Source organism: Bos javanicus, chromosome 27 (genome assembly GCF_032452875.1).
Source record: "Bos javanicus breed banteng chromosome 27, ARS-OSU_banteng_1.0, whole genome shotgun sequence".
Lineage (NCBI taxonomy): Eukaryota > Metazoa > Chordata > Mammalia > Artiodactyla > Bovidae > Bos > Bos javanicus.
Window position 1 is genome coordinate 8,097,802 of NC_083894.1, and position 22,032 is coordinate 8,119,833.

At 40.8% G+C, this 22,032-nt stretch overlaps 1 protein-coding gene across 1 annotated transcript in view; it reads right to left on the reverse strand.

Annotated features, from left to right (window-relative positions):
- VEGFC (vascular endothelial growth factor C) overlaps positions 1-6,442 on the reverse strand; it is an 86,205-nt gene extending 79,763 nt beyond the window's left edge. The window contains exon 1 of the mRNA XM_061404114.1: positions 6,277-6,442. Coding sequence (XP_061260098.1) covers positions 6,277-6,423 — 147 coding nt within the window. The 5' untranslated portion in view covers positions 6,424-6,442. The remainder of the gene's footprint in view (positions 1-6,276) is intronic.
- Positions 6,443-22,032: the final 15,590 nt, after the last annotated feature.

Here is a 22,032-nt window from a genome sequence, read left to right on the forward strand (position 1 = left end):
AACAGTGATGAGCGCTTACATAAGTTAAGTGGTCATCACTATCATCATAAGTCCAGCGCATATAGAGGAACTCAGACAACATGTATGGGTGGTCAACAAATGAGGACAGCAGGTACTCTGAGGAAGTCTGAAGTTTCTACAATATTTCTGTTTCTCATGAAGTTCTGGACTCTCCAGCCAAATGGGTCTGCTCCCAGTTGCCCAAACACCCACTGACTGCATTGGCATTACTAGCCTCTGTCCTCTGCTCTCACACTTCAATATCCAAAATATCCCTCCCACTCTCCTTTCTGTAACCAGCATTTAACCATTTTTCACAGCTGACTCAACATCACCCCATCTTTCCCGTGACTGCCAATGCATCCCCCAGAAGCCTAGCCACTGACTTCTGGTAAAGCAAGAGACTCTTACAAAATGTCTTATAATTGTCTACATTTATAGATTAACTCATTTCTGGTATTTTTAATGAGTAAGTTTCTGGTTTCTTAAAAACGATGATATACTTGTTATAGACAGGAATCACTCACTCTACATTTTTTCCATCACTCACTGCACAGTAATTTCCTGTTTATAACTGAAGCTGCCACTAGTGAGGATTAATTAAAACATCCCTGAATTGAAGTAGATTTAAATATGAGACTTTGGAGTAAAAAGTATATAAACCTGGTTCTAATGGGTAAAGTAAGAGGTAGGGGTGTCCATAGGGCCTTCTTCTTGAGTCTTTCAATTTTCCTTCTAGGCTGTTATGAGGCAACAGGTGACTGAGGAAGAAAGCCCTTTGGAAGAAAATAGTTCTCCATTCCAATCTTTTACCACAAGCCCTGCGGATTACATAAATGCAGATTCCAAAATTTTTCAAGAAACCCAGTACATATGTATTTTAATTCTCCCTCCACACCCAGCACGGTCTGTGGCAGCATCTCAAAAATAAATATATTACTGTTTCTTCAATGAAGCTTAGATATATTCAAACTTAGAGGGTAAGTAAAGACTATATGTAGCTTTTTGTCAGATCAGGTCAAGGTTATAGAACGAAATAAATGTATGAAAATGAGCTCTGGGGTTTCAGAAATGCAGAAAAGGAATCATCAGGGATCCCTTCTAACACTTGACAGCTACTGGAGTGCTATCAGTACCAGGAAGGGGTGAGAGCCCACAACAAAAGGTATTTTAAGGCACCTATTTGATTCTGTGATGGATGCCCAATAAAGCAAATTAAATGAATGCAATTTTTCTCTAACAGTTAAACTACAAATTAAGTAAATCAATTGTGGATAGGAGCCTCCTGAATAATTTGCATTTGAGTAAATTTCAGAAGAAAGGATGACACTGACAAATCTAAAATATTTACAGTAAATTTTAGCAATATAAATCAATCATTATCTCTTACTGTTTAAAGTTCTCTGCTACATTTATACTTCCGATGTGAAAAATCAATGATACCTTAATTCACAACTATTAAAATTGGTGTTCTGCAACAAAAAGTAGACCTTTGAAGTATTTAGAGAATGTAGCAGGAATAATGTAACAGGTAAAAGGGGCTACAATGTAATGTTTAGAAGTTGGAGGACATATCATTCCTCTGCAACTAAAGTCTGTTCTTTCAAACCCTATTATTCCTGAAAGGTCACATAGGTAAGATCCCTGTATTTCACTGAAGTTATATTAGTGGAACTTAGAAACAGGAATTATTTCTAAGTTGTACAGTTAGTGCAACTTAGAAATAGTAATTGTCAGAAATTGTTGTTAGGCCTCTAGCTCTGCAGCCATTCTTTTAACAGTACTATGGATTAGGCCATTATGATCCACCTTTAATCAGAGAGCATCTTGGGATGAACCCTGGAAGAAAGTCCCAGTTTCTTTCAGATTGTTCCATTGTGGGGAATGTAAGAGGGGATCCTGGCTGCAGAGCAATGCTTCCTCTGCCTCCTTGCATACTGGTCCACTTACAAGAGGAAGAGAGTAATAGGCCTTTAGCAACCCTGAAGGCTCTAACCCATTACCACGCTTTTCTAAACTATATGCTGCAAAAGTTTTTTTTTTTTTTTTAAAGGAAAAAGCTCTATTCTTGCTCCTGGTTAAATCATTTGAGTCTTAGATTCATCATCTTTAATAAAAAATATAACACCCATCTCACGAAGATGTAGTGGAAAACAAAATGAAATAAATGTATAGGTAATCACAACATCGCAGATATAACCTAAACACGTGTTATTTAAACACCTACTCTCAGTGTAGGTATGCATGGTATCCAGGGGGTGATCTGAACTTGTGAAGACCTCTATGGTCACCAAAAAAGACAGCAGTGCTGAGACACAGCAAGTCCTCATTCTCTCACACCTGCATTTATTGAACTCAAAAATATATATAAGGATCTAGGTATTTAAACTGTCTAACCCAATAAAATACTTCTATTTTTTGAAATGAAAGTGGAATTTCATGATATGAAGTAATTCTTCCTTTTGTTAATCATAAATCAATTTTTATTTATTTTTTAAATTATTTTAAATTTTATTTTTAACTTTACAAATTGTGTTTGTTTTGCCAAATATCAAAATGAATCCGCCACAGGTATACATGTGTTCCCCATCCTGAACCCTCCTCCCTCCTCCCTCCCCATACCATCCCTCTGGGTTGTCCCAGTGCACCAGCCCCAAGCATCCAGTATCGTACATCGAACCTGGACTGGCAACTCGTTTTCATACATGATATTATACATGTTTCAATGCCATTCTCCCAAATCTTCCCACCCTCTCCCTCTGCAACAGAGTCCATAAGACTGTTCTATACATCAATGTCTCTTTTGCTGTCTCGTACACAGGGTTATTGTTACCATCTTTCTAAATTCCATATATATGCGTTAGTATACTGTATTGGTGCTTTTCCTTCTGGCTTACTTCACTCTGTATAATAGGCTCCAGTTTCACCCACCTCATTAGAACTGATTCAAATGTATTCTTTTTAATGGCTGAGTAATACTCCATTGTGTATATGTACCACTGCTTTCTTATCCATTCATCTGCTGATGGACATCTAGGTTGCTTCCATGTCCTGGCTATTATAAACAGTGCTGCGATGAACATTGGGGTACACGTGTCTCTTTCCCTTCTGGTTTCCTCAGTGTGTATGCCCAGCAGTGGGATTGCTGGATCATAAGGCAGTTCTATTTCCAGTTCTGTAAGGAATCTCCACACTGTTCTCCATAGTGGCTGTACTAGTTTGCATTCCCACCAACAGTGTAAGAGGGGTCCCTCTTCTCCACACCCTCTCCAGCATTTATTGCTTATAGACTTTTGGATTGCAGCCATTCTGACTGGTGTGAAATGGTACCTCATATTCAACTCCATAAATCAATTTTTAAAAACAAACTCAACTTCAACTACAGTGAATTTTTATCTAATCTCATGTTGGCAAATAATTGTAGTTAGTAATCTAGTGCTTTTTTTAGGTTTTGCAGGTTTTTTTTTTTTAGTTTGCTTGTAATTTTAAATATTTCCTTATTTTACCCCAACATGTCTAGTTAATTTAAATTACATAATTAGGTAAAACTACCTGCCTTACTTTTCTGACATTGACTTGCTTGTACTCACATCCTTGGGAAAAACAATTTAGAAGTTTTTAGTAAATCATACAACCATACATGGGCTTCCCTTGTAGCTCAGCTGGTAAAGAATCCGCCTGTAGTGCCAGAGACCTGGGTTCGATCCCTGGATTGGGAAGATCCCCTGGAAAAGGGAAAGGCTACCCACTCCTGTACTCTGGCCTGGAGCATTCCATGTATATTCCATGGAGTCACAAAGAGTCAGACATGACTGAGAGACTATCACTTCACTCACAACCATAAATAACTAGAAAAGGAACCTAAGTCTAGGAACAAAGAGATCTTGTTTCCATTTGTGATTTTACCTCCCAATTTTTTGTGAAGATCCCCTGGAGAAGGGAAAGGCTACCCACTCCAGTACTCTGGCCTGGAGAACTGCATGGACTATATAGGCCATGGGGTCGCAAAGAGTTGGACATGACTGAGTAACTTTCACTTTGGGGCTTTGGGGGTGAGGTGAAGGATGGGATAGTTAAACATGATTCACACCTTGTGAGCTGTCTTCTATTTTAATATTAAAAAAATAATTCTGAAGTGTAAATTAACAAAAATCTGCATTTCTTGGGGATTATGTATATGTAGAGTCTTCTATTAACCTTCTGAATTCTCTTCTTAAGGTTTATGTAGAGCACAGAAAATTAACAGTTAGCTCCTGATTGTTATCAGGGCTTATATCCAAATAAGGCACTTGTTTTGTCCACTAGGGAGAGACATGGAGTCTTTGGACCATGTCTCTTGGCATTTTCATGGCAAGGATACAGCAGCTCCGCTGAAGGCTCTCTCAAGCTTATACTCAACCGCTGGGGAACACTTCAGTGAGGGAATAATACTCTGCTTTATGGATGGTCAACCATGAAAAGCCAACAAAACTCATAAAGGTTTTCACAGCAAAGGGAAAATTTAATTAAATCACCAATGAAGACAGTTTTGAAAATTAAGAATAAATTAACTCCAACCAACAGAGAAGTATATAAACACATGCACATGCACACATATGGTCCCCTCCACTCAAGATCCATCCAACAGAGTTAGTGACTCTTACACATACTCTTGGCTTATCAGGATAGGCTTCTAACTGGACCTGCTATTTCAGTTTCTTAACTGTAAACCAAAGTAAGTTATCCTAGGCAGTAGAGAGGAATTCTCTTCCTAAGTCATACTTTTAAGAAATAGTTTAACTCTGAGGAAACAGAAAGTGAATCAATATCATGAAATCCAAGGCATTTAAGCTGCAGGAAGCATTAGTGGGTCTAAGACTACATTTTCTTGTGGCATCTGAGGACAGGAAGACATTCTTATGGCAGTAATTTTACCAATGTAAAGATCTGTGTTGAAAATTATTTTACAAGTCACATAAAACACCCTTTTCTGCACTTTAGTGTATATGTTTTTACTCCATAGTTTTTTTCCTTGACCCCACTGAATGACAAATTCCAACATTTAATTTTTTCCCCCAAATTTAAGTACAAAGGTATTTTTTTTTTAAATCAGTCTTCTCAATCTTAAAAGTGTGTTTCAAAATAAAACTGGGGAGGCAATTTAATTTGTACATATTCAATATATGCTAAACAGTAAAGCAAACTCAAGGTTAGCATTTACACAAGCCCAGCACTACTCCTGCCATCAGATGAAATAAATTGCTGCAATGTAGTTCCAGCCACGGAGAAGGCAATGGCACCCTACTCCAGTACTCTTGCCTGGAAAATCCATGGACGGAGGAGCCTGGTGGGCTGCAGTCCATGGGGTCGCACAGAGTCGGACACGACTGAGGCGACTTAGCAGTAGCAGCAGCAGCAGTTCCAGCCAGGGGGCACAGCAAAGTGTGTGAAGTGAGACTTCCCATCTTATGTGGAATACGAAATTTTTTCATGAATTCAAGAACTTTATTAAACATATTCTCCATCCTTATGTCAGATCTGAGCTTTTAAGGTAAACATACATTTTTTTTTTAGAAGAGCAGACACAAATAATATATGACATTTGGGAATCAGATTGTCCCCAAAGCATCTTGGCAACATTTTTCAGGCAAAGAGTTAAACATCTCATTGACAAACAAACAAGAAAATCCACCTTACTTTTCACAGTTCTTGACCACATTTCAGAAATGCAGCGTTTACTAAGTCGAAAAGCCATGCCTGATGGTGATTTGAGATGCTCTTGCATCTCAAGTTTGACCAACTTCTCCAGGTGAATCTGAAGTCTGATGCCCTCAAGCCCAATTACTAATCCCACAGAAGACGAACTCTCCAGAAAAAGCAGCCTCGGATGACTGGTCATCCAAGCCCTGGGAGCTGCTGAGGTCCCAACTCACTTGCTAGGGAAGAAAAGAACCCTCCCGGCGGGTTAACCCGGGCTCCAACACAGCTCGGCTCCCCGGCGGGGACCGCTCTCCAGCCGGTAGGTTATTGGAGCGCGGTCACCAGCCACCTTCCGAGCCCTGCACTCGGCGTAAATTGCTTTCCTATCTAGTAACAACTTTCTGTGGAAAAAAAGGAGAAAACTTTTCTCTCAGAAACTCTACACTCAGCTCAGCAACTTTGGATCCAACGCACACAAGGTGAAACACAAGCCCATCCTTTGCACAGGTTCTGGGTCCTTTGAGACCCGAACCCCACCCCCTCCCCGGGGTCCCTACGGTCTCCGAGGCCCCCACGGTCCCCGCAGAGCGCACCCACCTTGTTCTCGCCCGCGTCCGGCTCCGTGTCCGAGAAGCCCAGTCCCGACTCGAAGGCGGCGGCGGCGGCGGGCGCCCGGCGCGGACCGGGGAGCAGCGCAGCGGCCAGCAGGGAACACGCCACAGAGCAGAAGCCCAGCAAGTGCATGGTGGCCGGGCCACGGGCGCGGGGGCCGGGCGCCCCGGCGAGGCTGCCTCGCGGCTCGGCCCTGTCCCCGAGGGCCGCCCGGGACCCCGCGGAGCCGGGGCGGCGGCAGCGGGTCCGGGCTCGGTGCTCGCGACGCTGCGAGCCGCTCTACCGCCTGCGCCCGCGAGCCGAGGGGTCAGGGCAGCGCCTCACAGGAAACCGGACATCCGAGCGCCCGCGACCGTGGCCCGCGAGGTGAGGCGAGGGCGCGGGAGGACGGCGCCCCGCTCGGCTGCTCGGGGAGCGAGGGATAGCCGAGCCCAGACGCCCCGCGAGGCTCGCGCCCTGCGGCGCCCCCGGGGCCCGCGAGCCCCCGCCTCCCCCTCCCCGCGGCGGGGCGAGCCGGGTGGCCGGGCGGCGAGAGCGGCGGCGGCGCCGGGCGGCGAGGCCGGGGAACGCGGGGCTGCGCGGCGGCGGCGGCGGGCGCAGGGGCAGGGCATGGCTGACGCGCCCTCTGCCTGCGCTTATGTGAGAGAAAGCGGCCGAGGGAGGGCGCGTGCCGAGCCCGGCCGCCCTCCCCGCGCGCCGGCCTTGGCGGCGTCTCCCGGCGCCCGCGCCGCTCCTCCCCCGCCCCCCGCGGCGCGAGCCCCCCGCGGGGTTGGGGGGTGCGGCCGGCGCGCGGGCTCCGAGGCGCCGGGCTCAGGGGGCGCGGGCGCCCCGGCTCCGGCCCGAGTTCCCCTTAGACTGGCCCCCAGCGTCCCCGCTCGAGGGGCAGGGGAGCTCCAGATAATAGAAGGTGCGAGAAAGTCGGCCCGGGGCAGAGAGCCCGCCGGGCTCCCTGTCTCCCCTCGGTGGGCGACTCGGGGCTCCCCACCCCCCCGGGGGATGGGAATGTGGGCGGACTATGGGGCGAAGGCTCTGGAGCGGTTGGAAGCTCGGGCCTGTGGCCTGTGGGGCCGCCGGGCCGGGCGCCTTAGGAGCAGCGCCTGTGGGGGAGTGGGTTTGAAGGAGGAAGCAGGACGCGGGAGACATGTGTGAAGCTCGTTGTCGGACGTGAAGTCTGCAGAAGCCAACGTCTTCTCCCGGTCGGAAAAGTCAGCACGGGCAGAGCGCCCTGCCGGCCGGCGCTCACCTTAGCTCGGGTGGCCTGAGTGCAGACGCCCCCCGCGCTCAGGGTTTCCTTAGCGCCCCCAAAGTGGGAAAGCCCCACATTTACCTGGGGCGACGTTTCAATACACAGATCATAAAATCTCAGGTGATGAGACTTTGAGTCCACCCATAAGTTCTGAAACTCCCCTCAAGTAAATCCCTGATTTACTTGAAGCCTCAAATCTCAGTGACCAGGAGTGACCCACCCCACCACCACCCCGCCCTGCGTGGCCGCCCATCGTCGTTAACATTTTTGATGGTCAACGTCACTGAAAAGTGTTTTCTTCCACCTATCCATTGCTTTGACTTCTGGACTTGGCTCCATAAATCAAGTCTAACTTATTTCTGTGAGCTCTTCAAACCATTGATAAATGTGTGTCATAGTAACCCCCCCTGCACGCCTCTTTTTAAAGACCCCTTAAAGTTCCCTCTTCAACCACAACCTCATTTTGCATGTTCTTCAGCTAGTATACTCCCCAGAACGTCACTCAGTACTTAAAAGTATTCCAGCAAGCTTGAGAAAATGGCCTTCCTTGCCCAGATATCCTACATGTGTTGATGCCGCCTTGGATGGAGTTTACTTTCTGGCAGTCAAATCAGTGTTGAGTCACGTTACACTGAAAATCAACTAAATTTCTCAAGTTTTTTTTTTATCCGTGTACTGCTGTGTAGTCATGTTCACGGTTCCCTACATTTGTGAAGTCGGTAGACGGTGCCCAAGATTTGAGCTTTGTTGTTTCTCTTATTAGACGCTGTCCTCAGACTTAGTCCATCATTGTAGCTTGTTGAGATATTTGGGAAAGCTGAGCCCACCGGCGTAGTAGTTCTTTCATTATGTTCCTGCTCTTTGCCTTTTTGATTAATTTGCTATGTTTGTCTTCAGATAAAATATCTGAAAGGGAAGAGCTAAGGACAGACCTGGGTAGGATTTAAGTAGATACTGGAGCTTCCTTTTAACCATTCTAGTAATTCTTAACTTTGACTGCACCTAGAATACCAAAAGATTTCAAAACCACACCTGAGTGTGTTTGCGCCTGTGTGCACCATCATGAGACTCTACTTAATTGGTCTAGGTTAAGACGTGAGCCTCAGGATCCTGTTAGGCAACCAAGTTGAGAATCTCTGGCATCTCCAACTGGAGCCCGGCTTACCCCTGAGGACTGTGAAATCAACAGAATTGAAATATAGTAAGTATATTATTTGTTTTATTTGAAATAGAGCAATAATCACCGGATTACCCCCCCCCCCCCCCGGAAAATACTATCTTCCTGCTATGGTTATTAAGTACAGGAAATGCTGGCAAAATGTATACTTGAGTGAAAAAGAAAAAAAAAAATCGATGATTTCAGAAAACAATCCCGCATTAGTCATTTCAGGGCTTATCTGTTTCCCTGTTTGTATGTTTCGGTTTTGCTTGCTTACCGTATGGAAAATTCTTTCTACCACCAGCCCACTTTGAAGTGTAAGAAGTGCATTTTTCCTGGCTTGTGAGTCCTTTATTAGTTTCAGACAGCACCTGTTTAATAACAGGGCTTCTAAATAATGATTTTCCAAAAAGTGCCCCCCAAGGGGAAGAAATTGAGAAGGGGAGTTAGGGAGCAGTGTTCCTGTTGCCCTCTCCCTAGAGCCCAGCTGGAGTGACACCTCTTGTCTGATTTAAATATTGGGTTTCTGTTTTGTTTGAAGGCATATAATGATTATAGTATCTTCATTCTGTGTTCTCCAGTATCCATTCTGACCATCTTTATTTCTGATTTCAGTTTTTCTTCATTTTTGCTTCTTTAATTTTACTTTGCTGATCTATTTCAAACGTCTTTAGCTGAATGCTTAGACTAAAGTTTGTCTTTTGTCTATTTTCTGATGAACTTATTTAAAAAACGTTTCCATCTAAATTTTGCTTTACATATATATTTGCCACTTTTGTTGTGCTTTCTTTGTTGAGCAGTTGTAAATTTATCTTAATTTCCCTATGACCCTTTTTCTTTACCTGAAAAATTATTTCATTTTTGTACTTTATAGGCTTATGGAATTTTTGTTATTAATTTTAATTTTATTTAATTGTACTATAAATGATATTGATTTTAGAAACTCACTTAAGCTTTCTTTGTGTCTTTGTACATGGTTGATTACTGGAGCTAATTCTTTGTGTGCTCTCTTTTCTTGGATATCAAGTTTGAGCTTATTAATTTTAGTATTCAAATCTTGGTTGGAAGTGAGTTGTTAAAATCTTATTACAATTATTGACTTTATTTTCTGTTTCTGTCATTCTTTCAGTTTTTCTTTATATAATTTGATGCTGTATTGCTAGTCTGAGATGTTCATGATGATATATTTTTAAACCTAATTTTCCTTTAGTGTATAATGTCCAGTTTTGTAACCTGTAATGATTTTATTTGAAATTCTGCTTTCTCTAATATTAAAATCTTAGTCTTTGAGAATTGAGACCATCTGTGATTATGACAGATAAAATGATGGACTTATATCAATGTAATTTAATTGTTCCTTCTAGAAAGCTTTAAAGCTTTAGCCTGGGAAAGATAAGATTGTAAACTAATAATTAAGTCCACTCGTGCTTCAGGAAATGCCCACAAATCTATATATTGAAGACAGTAATCTCACGCTGCCAAACAGCCTGCTTATCAATGACAGTTTGCTGATCAAGACCCTCACTCCCCTATGTCAGCCAACCCTAAACTACTGCCTCATGAACTTTGCCAGCCCTACTTAGTTCTGCACTTTTGCAGACCTACTTTATCCTACTTGAGTCCCCACATCCTACAATTATTCTGTTTCTGACTTAACTCTCTTGAGACACCTTTTTAGGCTCTGTCAGATAGTATTCTCTCCTACTGCTGTAAGTTCTACTAAATGAAATGTAACTTTTGTTTGTTTAAAGGTTTGCTGATGATATTTTGAGAAGTTCAACAACCTGGATGTCCTACCAAGATCCTGTTGATAGTTCTGTGGCTCCTGAAGCCCAGGACCCTTAATTCAGAAACAGGGAAAACAACTGAGGCCTTCAGTGATGGGGTAAGTCTCACAGTGAATCTCAGTTCCAATTTCTCTTCATTAGGCTTCCAGATGCTAAGTGTATTGTGTCCCTTAATATCCCTTTTCAGGAATGCTTTGATCAAATTTGAAAGCAGTGTATCCCTGGTGGAAAGCTGCCTGTTACTAACAACATTGCTTTTTGTCACTGCTCTTCATTATTTCCTGTTGTTGGTTGACAGCAGGCAGTTCATGTTCAGACCGTGTGTTCCACCCCAAGGAGGACAAACTGAACACTGTGCTATATCAGTATTGTTGAGAAAATTGCCCTGTATAAGCATAACCTCAAAAGTTCTTGGCGGGGGTGGGGGTTGAGTCGAGTTCAGTCCAGTCCAGTTGAGATGGGTTGAGTTGAGTTGCATAGCCATCATTGCTGCTGTGTCAGCCAGTAGAGAGTAAAGCATGTCTGCCTTGCTGCTGCAAATGAAGAATATTTGTGTTCTTAACTGCTCTCCACATTTTATTCCAGCCTGACTGCTTGTCTATCTTGGGTTCAGCGAACAGTTTGCACAGTGAAATACAGCTAGACAATTGGCGTAGTTGGGAATGAACAGCAGGACGGTAGGGTTCTGAGGGTAGCAAAAAGTTGCGTGACTTTGTGTTTCCAACCTGGAGAATTTCAACCTCCCTTTGCATGAACGGAGGCACTCATTGTCCTGGGATAGTTCCTGGAGGACTTTGTGCATCCTTGATGTTTACTCAGAAGTCCTATCGTCCTTGTCAGTTCCAATCCTCATGAAAAGCAGAGAAAGTCAGTGGTATTTTTAAGTTCAAATGAGGACTCACTGACTCTCATCATAAAAGCACGTCACAGGTCTTTGTTTAAGGTTGTGTATTTCTCCCCCAGTTTTGGGGCTCCACCTTGAAGATGTGACAAAACTCTGCAAGGGCTTCCTGCAGTATAACTAGTTTTATCACCATCAGGTATGAGTTGCATTTCCTTCATATTCTCGAAGTAGCTTCTACATGCCCTAAGAAACAGAGACTTTGTCATCTGGGAAAGACACCATGAAAAGAAAAAAAAAAGGCCTAGGACCCACAATGGAAGGGAACTGTCAGGTAATTTTGACTGCTACAATAGTAGATAAACTTGAGAAAGTGAAAACCTACATTCGTGTGTCCCAGCTATAAAAGACACAGGGTTTAACTCACTGACAACAGAATTAACATACCTTTAGGACATTTAAAATGAGAAATTCTTAAGAACTTTTTAGAAACAGGTGGTCTTTGGATGGAAAGAACTTCCACCAGTGAGCTTTGTGTCAAGACGGAGTTTGCAAGATATGACCAGCTTCCACCCAAGCCTACAGAATTAGAATTAGATGACTGTGGCCCTGCTTGCATCTGCATGCTTGCTTTCTTAACCTGTTTTTCCTTAACTATTTTCTTACATGGTTGTAGCCTTAAGGTTCTGAGTAGTTAAACAGCCATTGTTATTTCTTAGGGCTTCCCTGGTGGCTCAGATAGTAAAGAATCTGCCTGTAATGTGGATGACCAGTGGAATATCATAGTCTCTAACTTTAATATTATTTCCTCTCTCTTTAGTTCTTCCTTGCTATGACTCACATACTGGAGAACGTGCATGCATGTTTTGTCCAAAACAACAACAACAAAAATAAAATTCTATATTTTTAAAAAAACTTTTCTGGTGGCTCAACAGTAAAGAATCTACCTGTAGTGCAGGAGACCTGAGTTCGATCCCTAGGTCAGGAAGATCCCCTGGAGAAGGAAATGGCATCCTGCTCCAGTATTCTTGCCTAGGAAATCCCATGAACAGAGAAACCTGGCAGGCTACAGTCCATGGAGTTGCAAAGAGTTGGACATGACTAAGCGACTAAGCAACAACATAGTTGATTTACAATGCTGTGTTAGTTTCTGCTGGACAACAAAGTGAATCAGTTATACATATACTTACTCTTCTGAACTTTCTTTTTCCATTTAGGCCATTACAGAGTACTGAGTAGAGTTCCTGGTGCTATACAATAGGTCCTTATTAGTTACTAAAGCTCTGTGCTTTGCACACATTTCCCTGTGAGGGCTAGCCAGCTAGTGGCAATCTTTTGTTAGGAAGTATTTGGTTTTATCCATAATTGTACTCAACCACAAATTTGCTTTTTGTGTGAAAGAGAACACTACAGCACAGGTAACCAAAATTAAAAACTCCTTAGAAAGAAAGGTTTCTGCCTCCATTGAAAGCGCACTCAGGGTCCATTTCTCAGAGATAACGTCTATAAACAAACTTTCATGGAAGAAAGACTCAGAAAGGGAATCAGTAACAGATGGTTTATATTTAAGACCTGCCTCACATTTGTAGATCTTACACAGAAGGCTTACTGTGGAGGTAACCCTTGACTGCCTGACAGTCTACCCTGAGTGACCCTTGGTGAATCTCTCTTTTCCACATGGGGCTAATATGAATAGTATATTAGTTAATACATATATAAAGAGGGGCTTCCCAGGTGGCACTAATGGTAAGGACTCCACTGAGCAAGGCAGTAGACATGAGATGAGTCAGACACTACTGAAGCAACTTAGCATGCACGTGTGCATAAAGAACTTAGTAATAGTTGGCATTTAATAATCCCTCACTAAATTTTGGATGGAGCATGAATAATAGTTACAAATTAATGTATAAATTATTATGTCATGTCTGATATATTTATCTTGATTTCTTTTTATATTTATTATATTTTTTTCTGTTCTTCCACCCATGTGTTAAGATGATTGTTAAAATAGATACAAAATTCTAACAAGCACCATTGTTTCTTAAGCAATTTGAAAATGTTCTTCTGTGGTACTCCTCCATCAAATATTGCTACCAAGAAGTCTGAGAATAATAATTTTTTATAGCTGTAAAATGCCTGCTAACATGCCTGATTGTATTTTTATGTGTCTCACATATTTTAGTATATTTAGTACTTCTAATAATCTTATTACATAGAAATTATTATTATGATATTTATATAGATGAGGAAACTGAGCTGTGGAGAAGTTACATATCTTGTCTAATTTTAGAGCTAGAGCTAGTGTTGGCCAGACCCTGGATTCAAAGACCTGTGGCTCTAGCATCTAGAATATCGAGCACTACATCCTACTGCCTCCTAAAGAATGTTGTTCGAAGTTTTAACTGGTAACATGATCTGCCATTTATTGTTGTGAAATTTTAAAATGCTTTCTTTGTCTTTGATGTGACTCAGTCCAGTTCAGTTTGTCACTCAGTTGTGTCTGATTCTTTGCAAGCCCGTGGACTGAACACACCAGGCCTCCCTGTCCATCATCAACTCCTGGAGCTTGCTCAAACTCATGTCCATCGAGTTGGTGATGCCATTCAACCACCTCATCTTCTGGCATGCCCTTCTCTTCCCGCCTTCAATCTTTCCCAGCATCAGGGTCTTTTGCAATGATTCTAAGTTCTTTGCATCAGGTGGCCAAAGTATTGGAGCTTCAGCTTCAGCATCAGTCCTTCCAATGAATATTCAGGACTGATTTCTTTTGGATGGACTGGTTGGATCTCCTTGCAGTCCAAAGAACTCTCAAGAGTCTTCTCCAACACCACAGTTCAAAAGCATCAATTCTTCTGTGCTCAGCTTTCTTTATATATAGTCCAACTCTCACATCTATACGTGACTGCTGGAAAAACCATAGCTCTGACTAGAGAGACCCTTGTCAGCAAAGTAATGTCTCTGCTTCTTAATATGCTCTCTAGATTGGTCATAGCTTTTGTTCCAAGGGGCAAGAATCTTTTAATTTCATGGCTGCAGTCACCATCTGCAGTGGTTTTGGAGCCCAAGAAAATAAAGCCTGTCACTGTTTACATTGTTTCCTCATCTGTTTGCCATGAAGTGATGGGACCAGATGCCATGATCTTCGCTTTTTGAATGTTGAGTTTTAAGCCAGCTTTTTCACTCTGCTCTTTAACGTTCAACAAGAGGCTCTTTAGTTCCTCTTCACTTTCTGCCATAAGGGTGGTGTCATCTGCATATCTAAGGTTATTGATATTTCTCCCAGCAATCCTGATTCTAGTTTATGTTTCATCCAGTCCAGCATTTCGCATAATGTACTCTGTGTATAAGTTAAATAAGCAGGGTGACAGTATATAGCCTTGACATAATCCTTTCCCAATTTGGAACCAGTCTGTTGTTCTGTTTTCAGTTCTAACTGTTGCTTCTTGACCTGCATACAGATTTCTGAGGAGGCAGGTCAGGTGGTCTGGTATTCCCATATCTTGAAGAATTTTCCAGTTTGTTGTAATCCACCAAGTCAAAGCCTTTGGCATAGTCAATAAAGCAGAAGTAGATGTTTTTCTGGAACTCAGTTGCTTTTACAATGATCCAGTAGTTGCTGGCAGTTTGATCTCTGGTTCCTCTGCCTTTTCTAAATCCAACTTGAACATCTGGAAGTTCTCAGTCCACATACTGTTGAAGCCTGGCTTGGAGAATTTTGAGCGCTACTTTGCTAGTGTGTAAGATGATGGTAATTGTGCTATAGTTTGAACATTCTTTGGCATTGCCTTTCTTTGGGACTGGAATGAAAACTGACCTTTTTCAGTCCTGTGACCACTGCTGAGTTTTCCAAATTTGCTGGCATATTGAATGCAGCACTTTCATAGCATCATCTTTTAGGATTTGAAATAGCTCATCTGGAATTCCATCACCTCCACTAGCTTTGTCCCTAATGATGCTTCCTAAGGCCCACTTGACTTTCCATTTCAGGATGTCTGGCTCTAGGTGAGTGATCATACCATCATGATTATCTGGGTCATGAAGTTCTTTTTTTGTACAGTTCTTCTGTGTATTCTTGCCATCTCTTCTTAATATCTTCTGCTTCTGTTAGGTCCGTACCATTTCTGTCCTTTATCGAGCCCATCTTTGCATGAAATGTTCCCTTGGTATCTCTGATTTTCTTGAAGAGATCTCTAATCTTTCCCATTCAATTGTTTTCCTCTATTTCTTTGCATTGATCACTGAGGAAGGCTTTCTTATCTCCTCTTGCTATTCTTTGGAACTCTGCATTTAGATGCTTATATCTTTCCGTTTCTTCTTTGCCTTTAGCTTCTCTTCTTTTCTCAGATATTTTTAAGGTGTCCTCAGACAACCATTTTGCCTTTTTGCATTTCTTTTTCTTGGGGATGATCTTGATCACTGCCTCCTGTACAGTGTCACAAAGCTCCATGCATAGTTCTTCAGGCACTCTGTCTATCAGATCTAATCCCTTGAATCTATTTCTCACTTCCACTGTATAGTCATAAGGGATTTAATTTGGTCATACCTGAATGGTCTAATGATTTTCCCTTCTTTCTTCAATTTAAGTCTGAATTTTGCAAGAAGGAGTTCATGATCTGAGCCATAGTCAGACCCCGGTTTTCTTTTTGCTGACTATATAGAGCTTCTCCATCTTCAGCTGCAAAGAATATAATCTGTCTGATTTCAGTAGTGACCATCTAGTGATGTACATGTGTAGACATTGGGCATAGACTTGGAATTACTGTGATACTGACTTGTTTGCCTTGGAAACGAACAGAGATCATTCTGTCATTTTTGGGATTGCACCCAAGTACTGCATTTCAGACTCTTGGTGACTATGAGGCCTACTCCATTTCTTCTAAGGGATTCTTGCCCACAGTAGTAGATATAATGGTCATCTGAATTAAATTCACCCATTCAGGTTTTTTTTTAGTTCACTGATTCCTAAAATGTGGATGTTCACTCTTGCCATCTCCTGTTTGACTACTTCCAGTTTACCTTGATTAATGGACCTAACATTCCAGGTTCCTATGCAGCGTTGTTCATTACAGCATTGGAGTTTACTTCCATCACCAGTCACATCCACAATAGGTGTTGTTTTTCCTTTGGCTCAGTCTCTTCATTCTTTCTGGAGCTGTTTCTCCACTCTTCAGTAGCAGAGTGGGCACTTACTGACCTGGGGAGTTCATCTTTTAATGTCATATCTTTTTGCCTTTTCATACTGTTCATCGGGTTGATGTGACTAGAATTTTGCAATAATATGTCCATTGTGATTTATTTATCACTTCTTTGCACACTTTGGGATCTTTCAGTCTGAGTTCATGTTTGCTTATGTGTGTTTGTGTGTGATTATTGATGTTATTCAGTGACTTAGTTGTGTCCAACTCTTTTTGATCCTTTGGACTGTAGCACTCCAGGTTTCCCTGTCCTTCACCATCTCCTGGAGCTTGCTCAAACTCATGTCTGTTGAGTTGGTGATGCCATCTAACCATCTCATCCTCTGTTGTCCCCTTCTCCTCCTGCCTTCAGTCTTGCCCAGCATCAGGGTCTTCTTCAGTGTGTGATATAGCTGTGAAATTATAGGTCACATGTCTTCAAATACCTTATGAAAACTGATACATTGTCTCCATATATTTTTCTAGAACTTATTGCCTATAGACATTGATATTTTTACCTTTATTTTCATATGTGTTAACTTTTCTTGTATTCATTCCACCTATTCATCCTGTCCTCATGCATTCTAGAACTTTTCATATGATTTGAAACACCTCACATTGTTTATATCAATGATTCTTCTGTTTCTATGTATATATACATACATAATTTTTCTGCCATAGTATATGTTTTATAATTCACTTTTTTGACAGCTTTCTGTGCTTATTAAAGTGTTTTGAAATTCCACCTCTCACCAATTGTGATTGTATACATCCTACTTTCACACTCATTAGCGAATATTGGAAAATCAGTTATTGAATATCATGTTATGATAGGGAACATTTTGATTGACTTTTTAAAAGCATAGTTTATAAGCATGAATAATGTAATCATTATAATTAGCACATTATTGGGTTTAATTATTAAATAATTTTATTAATTATTATAAATATTATTTAAATAATTAAATTATTATTATTAAACCCAATAATTATTAAACCCACAACTGATTAGAACAGTTGTTGGTCATGCTACTGTTTTAAAATATCCATGTTCTTATTTAATTGGTTTCAAACTGCTTCCTGTGGGAGGCAGTTTCTTTCACAATATTATCACCGCCCCACCTTTCAAGCTTTATTTCCAGTTACTTTCCTTTTATGTGTCCTATTTGCCAACACTGGTTTAAGAATTTTCATTCTCCAATCACAATAGATAAACTATCTCAGATATGGGAATTTTTTTTTAATGCCATTTCCATGGTAGGAAGAATTCTTTCCAGTCTTGATGTTCATTGAAATACTTTTGTTAAGGTCATGGTCAAATGTTCCTTTCTAATCCGTCAATGAATTCTTTTCTCCTTTTGTCTCTGAGCACTCAAATATAAATCTTAACTTTTGTTTTGTATTTTGTCACCTACATGCATGTTTATCTCTTTGTGTGCTTACTTCTTAGGGGTATTTTCTCACTGATGAGCATATGGCCTGGGCTATTATAAACATTTCATAAATGCTTGAACAATGAGTATGTCTCTTATTTTTCTGATTAACAAAAGCACAGTTGTTTCTTCTCATTGTCTTTCTTCTTTGCTCTTCCTCCTCCTTCCCATCATTATTCTCCACCTTCTTCTCCAAATCACACTCTGATAAAAATTATATTTGCCCCTGTCTTACTTAGTCCTTGTGTTTAATTTTAACCAGTTTAAATGTAGAACTGAATCTCACTCATCATTTTCTTCCTTGTAGCATTAGTGCAGTGGTGTGTTGAATGTAATTAAAAGTAAGCAAGTAATTTTAAATAAAAACTTATTTATCTGTTAATGTATCTATCACTTGATTGATTCATTCATTTATTATTTTGACAGGTTTTTTGAAATATAAGTAACATACTATAAATGGCACATCTAAACTATGCACGTAATGGAAACCATGCAGTATGTACTCTTTGGGGTCTGATCTCAGCATGGTTATTCTGAGATTCATCCATGTTGTTGAATACATGTAAAGTTCACTCCTTTCATTACTGATTAGTATTCTGTGGTGTGGACAGAGACACCACTCCTTTGTCCCTTCACCTGCTGATGAACATTTGTGTTCCAGTTTTTGGCTGTTACAAGCTAAGTTTTTACAAATATTCATATTCAGATCTTAGTATGACAAGAGGACAAAGCTCTCATGAGATGATCAATATGGTTTTTCTTTTTTAGCTGCTTAATATGGTGAGTAACACTGATTAGTTTTTAGGTGTTAAACTCACTTTTTGCTGCTGAATAACCCCAAGAGTTTGTATAGAATTGGTATTTTTTTTTCTTTATTTAATGTTTGGTAGAATTAACAGTTGAAGCATCTGGACCTTGAGTGTTCTTTGTGGTAAGATTTTTAACTATAAATTCAATTTCTTTAGTAGATGTAGGTCTATTCAGATTATTGATTTATTTTTGAATGAGTTTTGGTAGTTTTTACCTTTCAAGGATTTCGTTCATTTCACTTAAGTTGTAACACATACACTGACATAACATTTTTAATGTCATATTTTTCCTTTTTAAATATGTATCATCTATCATGATGGACTCATTCCTGATATTAATAGCTTACACTTTTCTTTTTCCTGATCTGGCTGGCTAGAGGCTAATCAATTTCATTGATTGTTTCAAAGAACAACCTTTTATTTCATTGATTTCTCTCAATTTTTTGTATTCTATTCCATAGATAACTACTCTTCATTATTTTCTTCCATCTAGTTTGGGTTTAATGCATTAAAAAAAATTTCCTAAGGTAACAGATGTCCTTAATTTGAGATTTGTCTTTCATAATATAAAATTTTAGTGCTATAATTTTCTAAGTACTATGTTAACCATCTACCACAAATTTTAATAGGTAGGGCTTTAATTTTCATACAGTGAAAGTTACTTTCTAATTTGTCTTTTGATTTCTTCTTTGACACATATTATTTATAATTGTGTTTTATAATTTCCAAATTTTCAGATATTCTGGAGTTCCTTCTATTATATCTAATTTACATTATGAACAGAGAACATATTATGACTTGAATCTTTTTAAATTTATTAAGCCTTGTTCCTCTGGCTCAGAATGTGATCTACTCAGGTAAATGCTCCATATGCACTTGAAAAGAATACATATATAATTTTTTGTGGTAGGGTGGAATTGTCTGTAAGTGTCAATTCAGTCAAGTTGATTGATGGTGTTGTTCAGTTGTTCTGTATCACTTCTGATTTTTGGTCTACATGTTCTATCAGTTATTGAGAGAGGAGCACTAGTACCTCCAGATGGGTTTGTCCATTTCTCCTTTGCAGTTGCATCAGTTTTTTTCATATATTTTTAATCTCTCTTGTGTATGTTATATTTTATTCAAAAAAAGGATCTTTTTGAGAGTGAAAAGGGGCTCTGATAATAATTACACTGTAACAATAGACATAAATCTCACTTGTCCTGGAAATACTGGTACATTTATTCAATCTACTTAAAAAGTGGCAGAGATCTGTTTTTTCTGATGTAATATGAGTCTGTAGGTGAGAAGTACTGGACTCATGTAGTGGCTGCACTTCCACCAAGGTCAGAGCTGCTCTGTCTCTCTGCTTTGCTCTCTGTCTCAAGGCTCCTATCTCAAGGTTGTCCTTTTGCTCTTAAGATAAGAGCTTGAATTTCATGCTCAAAGCCCTGGATTTCTCATTCTCACTGGTCATTAAATTACAAAGTTCTGCATATTTTCTTTATCCAAACTAGTGCACTGAACAAGAAAGATTCACAGTGTATAATTAGAAATCCCTATTATTTTTTTCACTAGTACCTGCTTAAACTTATTGCTGGCAGTTGCATAAAAATTAAGCCAGTGTCAACGAGTTTTCTGATCATTGTTAGACAATAGTCTTTTAATTTCTTCTAGACATAGAAACAGTCTGAATTTTGTAATTTATTACTCTAATTCAGTTTCATAATCATATCTGAAAAAGAGTTCCTGTCTTTGTTAAAATTGCAGCCTTCCTCCACTACTGGTCCTGTTGCAGTCTCACTACCAGTGGCAGGAAAGGGGTGGATAGAGTTGCTCTGTGTTGCTGCTCCTCAGCCCCTGTCTTGCTAGCTGCAGTTTTTGATACTTTGAAGTCAAGATAGGGAAAGGGAAAGGAAAAGAAGAGGGGTATGGGGAGCGAAGGAAGAAAATCAGCTCTTGATTTTTACTAGCCTGATAGCCTACCTGCAGTATTCTCTGAGCTTGGCCGATGTGCAGAGCAGATCCCTTGTACCGATGCAGGTGTTACACCTGCAGTTTGCCTGAACGGCATGAGTTTATTACCTTTCCAGCTGACAGCTTTAACTTAGTTCTCAGCCAGATCCTGTAGTGCCCCGTAGGAATTCACAGTGATGCAATAACAGCATTATATTTCTGCTTTTAAATCTGTACTACAGTGCTGAAAATGGAATGGAAGAGTTTATGAGCAAATAAGAGTCAGGATACGATAATGAGAGTTCAGATAGGCTATAAGTCGAACCGTGATGGTAGAAACAGAAATGGAAATAGCTGGATTCATTCAAAAAAGTTAAAGTTTATAGAACTTTGTATTTTCTTGGACATAAGAATGAGCAACAACAAAGTTTTAGAGCTAAATCTCAGGTTTGGGCTTTTATGATTGGATTGATGATGGTACATACAGCAAAATATGAAAAGCTGAGTAGGGTCTGGTATATGCAGAAAGATTACAAGTTCCATGTTGGATCCATGGAATTTTGGTTACCCATGATTCATCCACGTGGAAATGATGAATATTAGTGAGAATGCGAGATGAGATCCCAGAAGAGAAGCTTGGGCTGGAAATATACATTTGTGAGTCAGCAGTGTGTGATCATTAACACTGGGAGGTGAAAGTGACCACCTCCAGAGAAAGTATTACATGTGAATGGAACAGTCTGCGACCAGGTGCAGGTGGTCAGATCAGATCAGTTGCTCAGTCGTGTCCGACTCTTTGCGACTCCATGAATTGCAGCACGCCAGGCCTCCCTGTCCATCACCAATTCCCGGAGTTCACTCAGACTCACATCCGCTGAGTCAGTGATGCCATCCAGCCATCTCATCCTCTGTCGTCCCCTTCTCCTCCTGCCCCCAATCCCTCCCCAATCAGAGTCTTTTCCAATGAGTCAACTCTTTGCATGAGGTGGCCAAAGTACTGGAGTTTCAGCTTTAGCATCATTCCTTCCAAAGAAATCCCAGGGCTGATCTCCTTCAGAATGGACTGGTTGGATCTCCTTGCAGTCCAAGGGACTCTCAAGAGTCTTCTCCGACACCACAGTTCAAAAAGTGCAGGTGGACGCTATGGTAAAAAATCAAGAGGAGGAGGAGCCTACAAAGGAGCACAGGGAGTGGCCTCTGAGTTGGACGGAGAGCTAGGAGATGGGGTTGTCAAAGAGGTCAAGAAAAGAGAGTGTATTAAGATAGAGGTATCCACTGGCAGTCAAAGGCTGGCAGGAGAGTAAGTAAGGTAGGCTCTGAGCATCGTGCACTGGAACACTCTGCTGACTAATGGAAA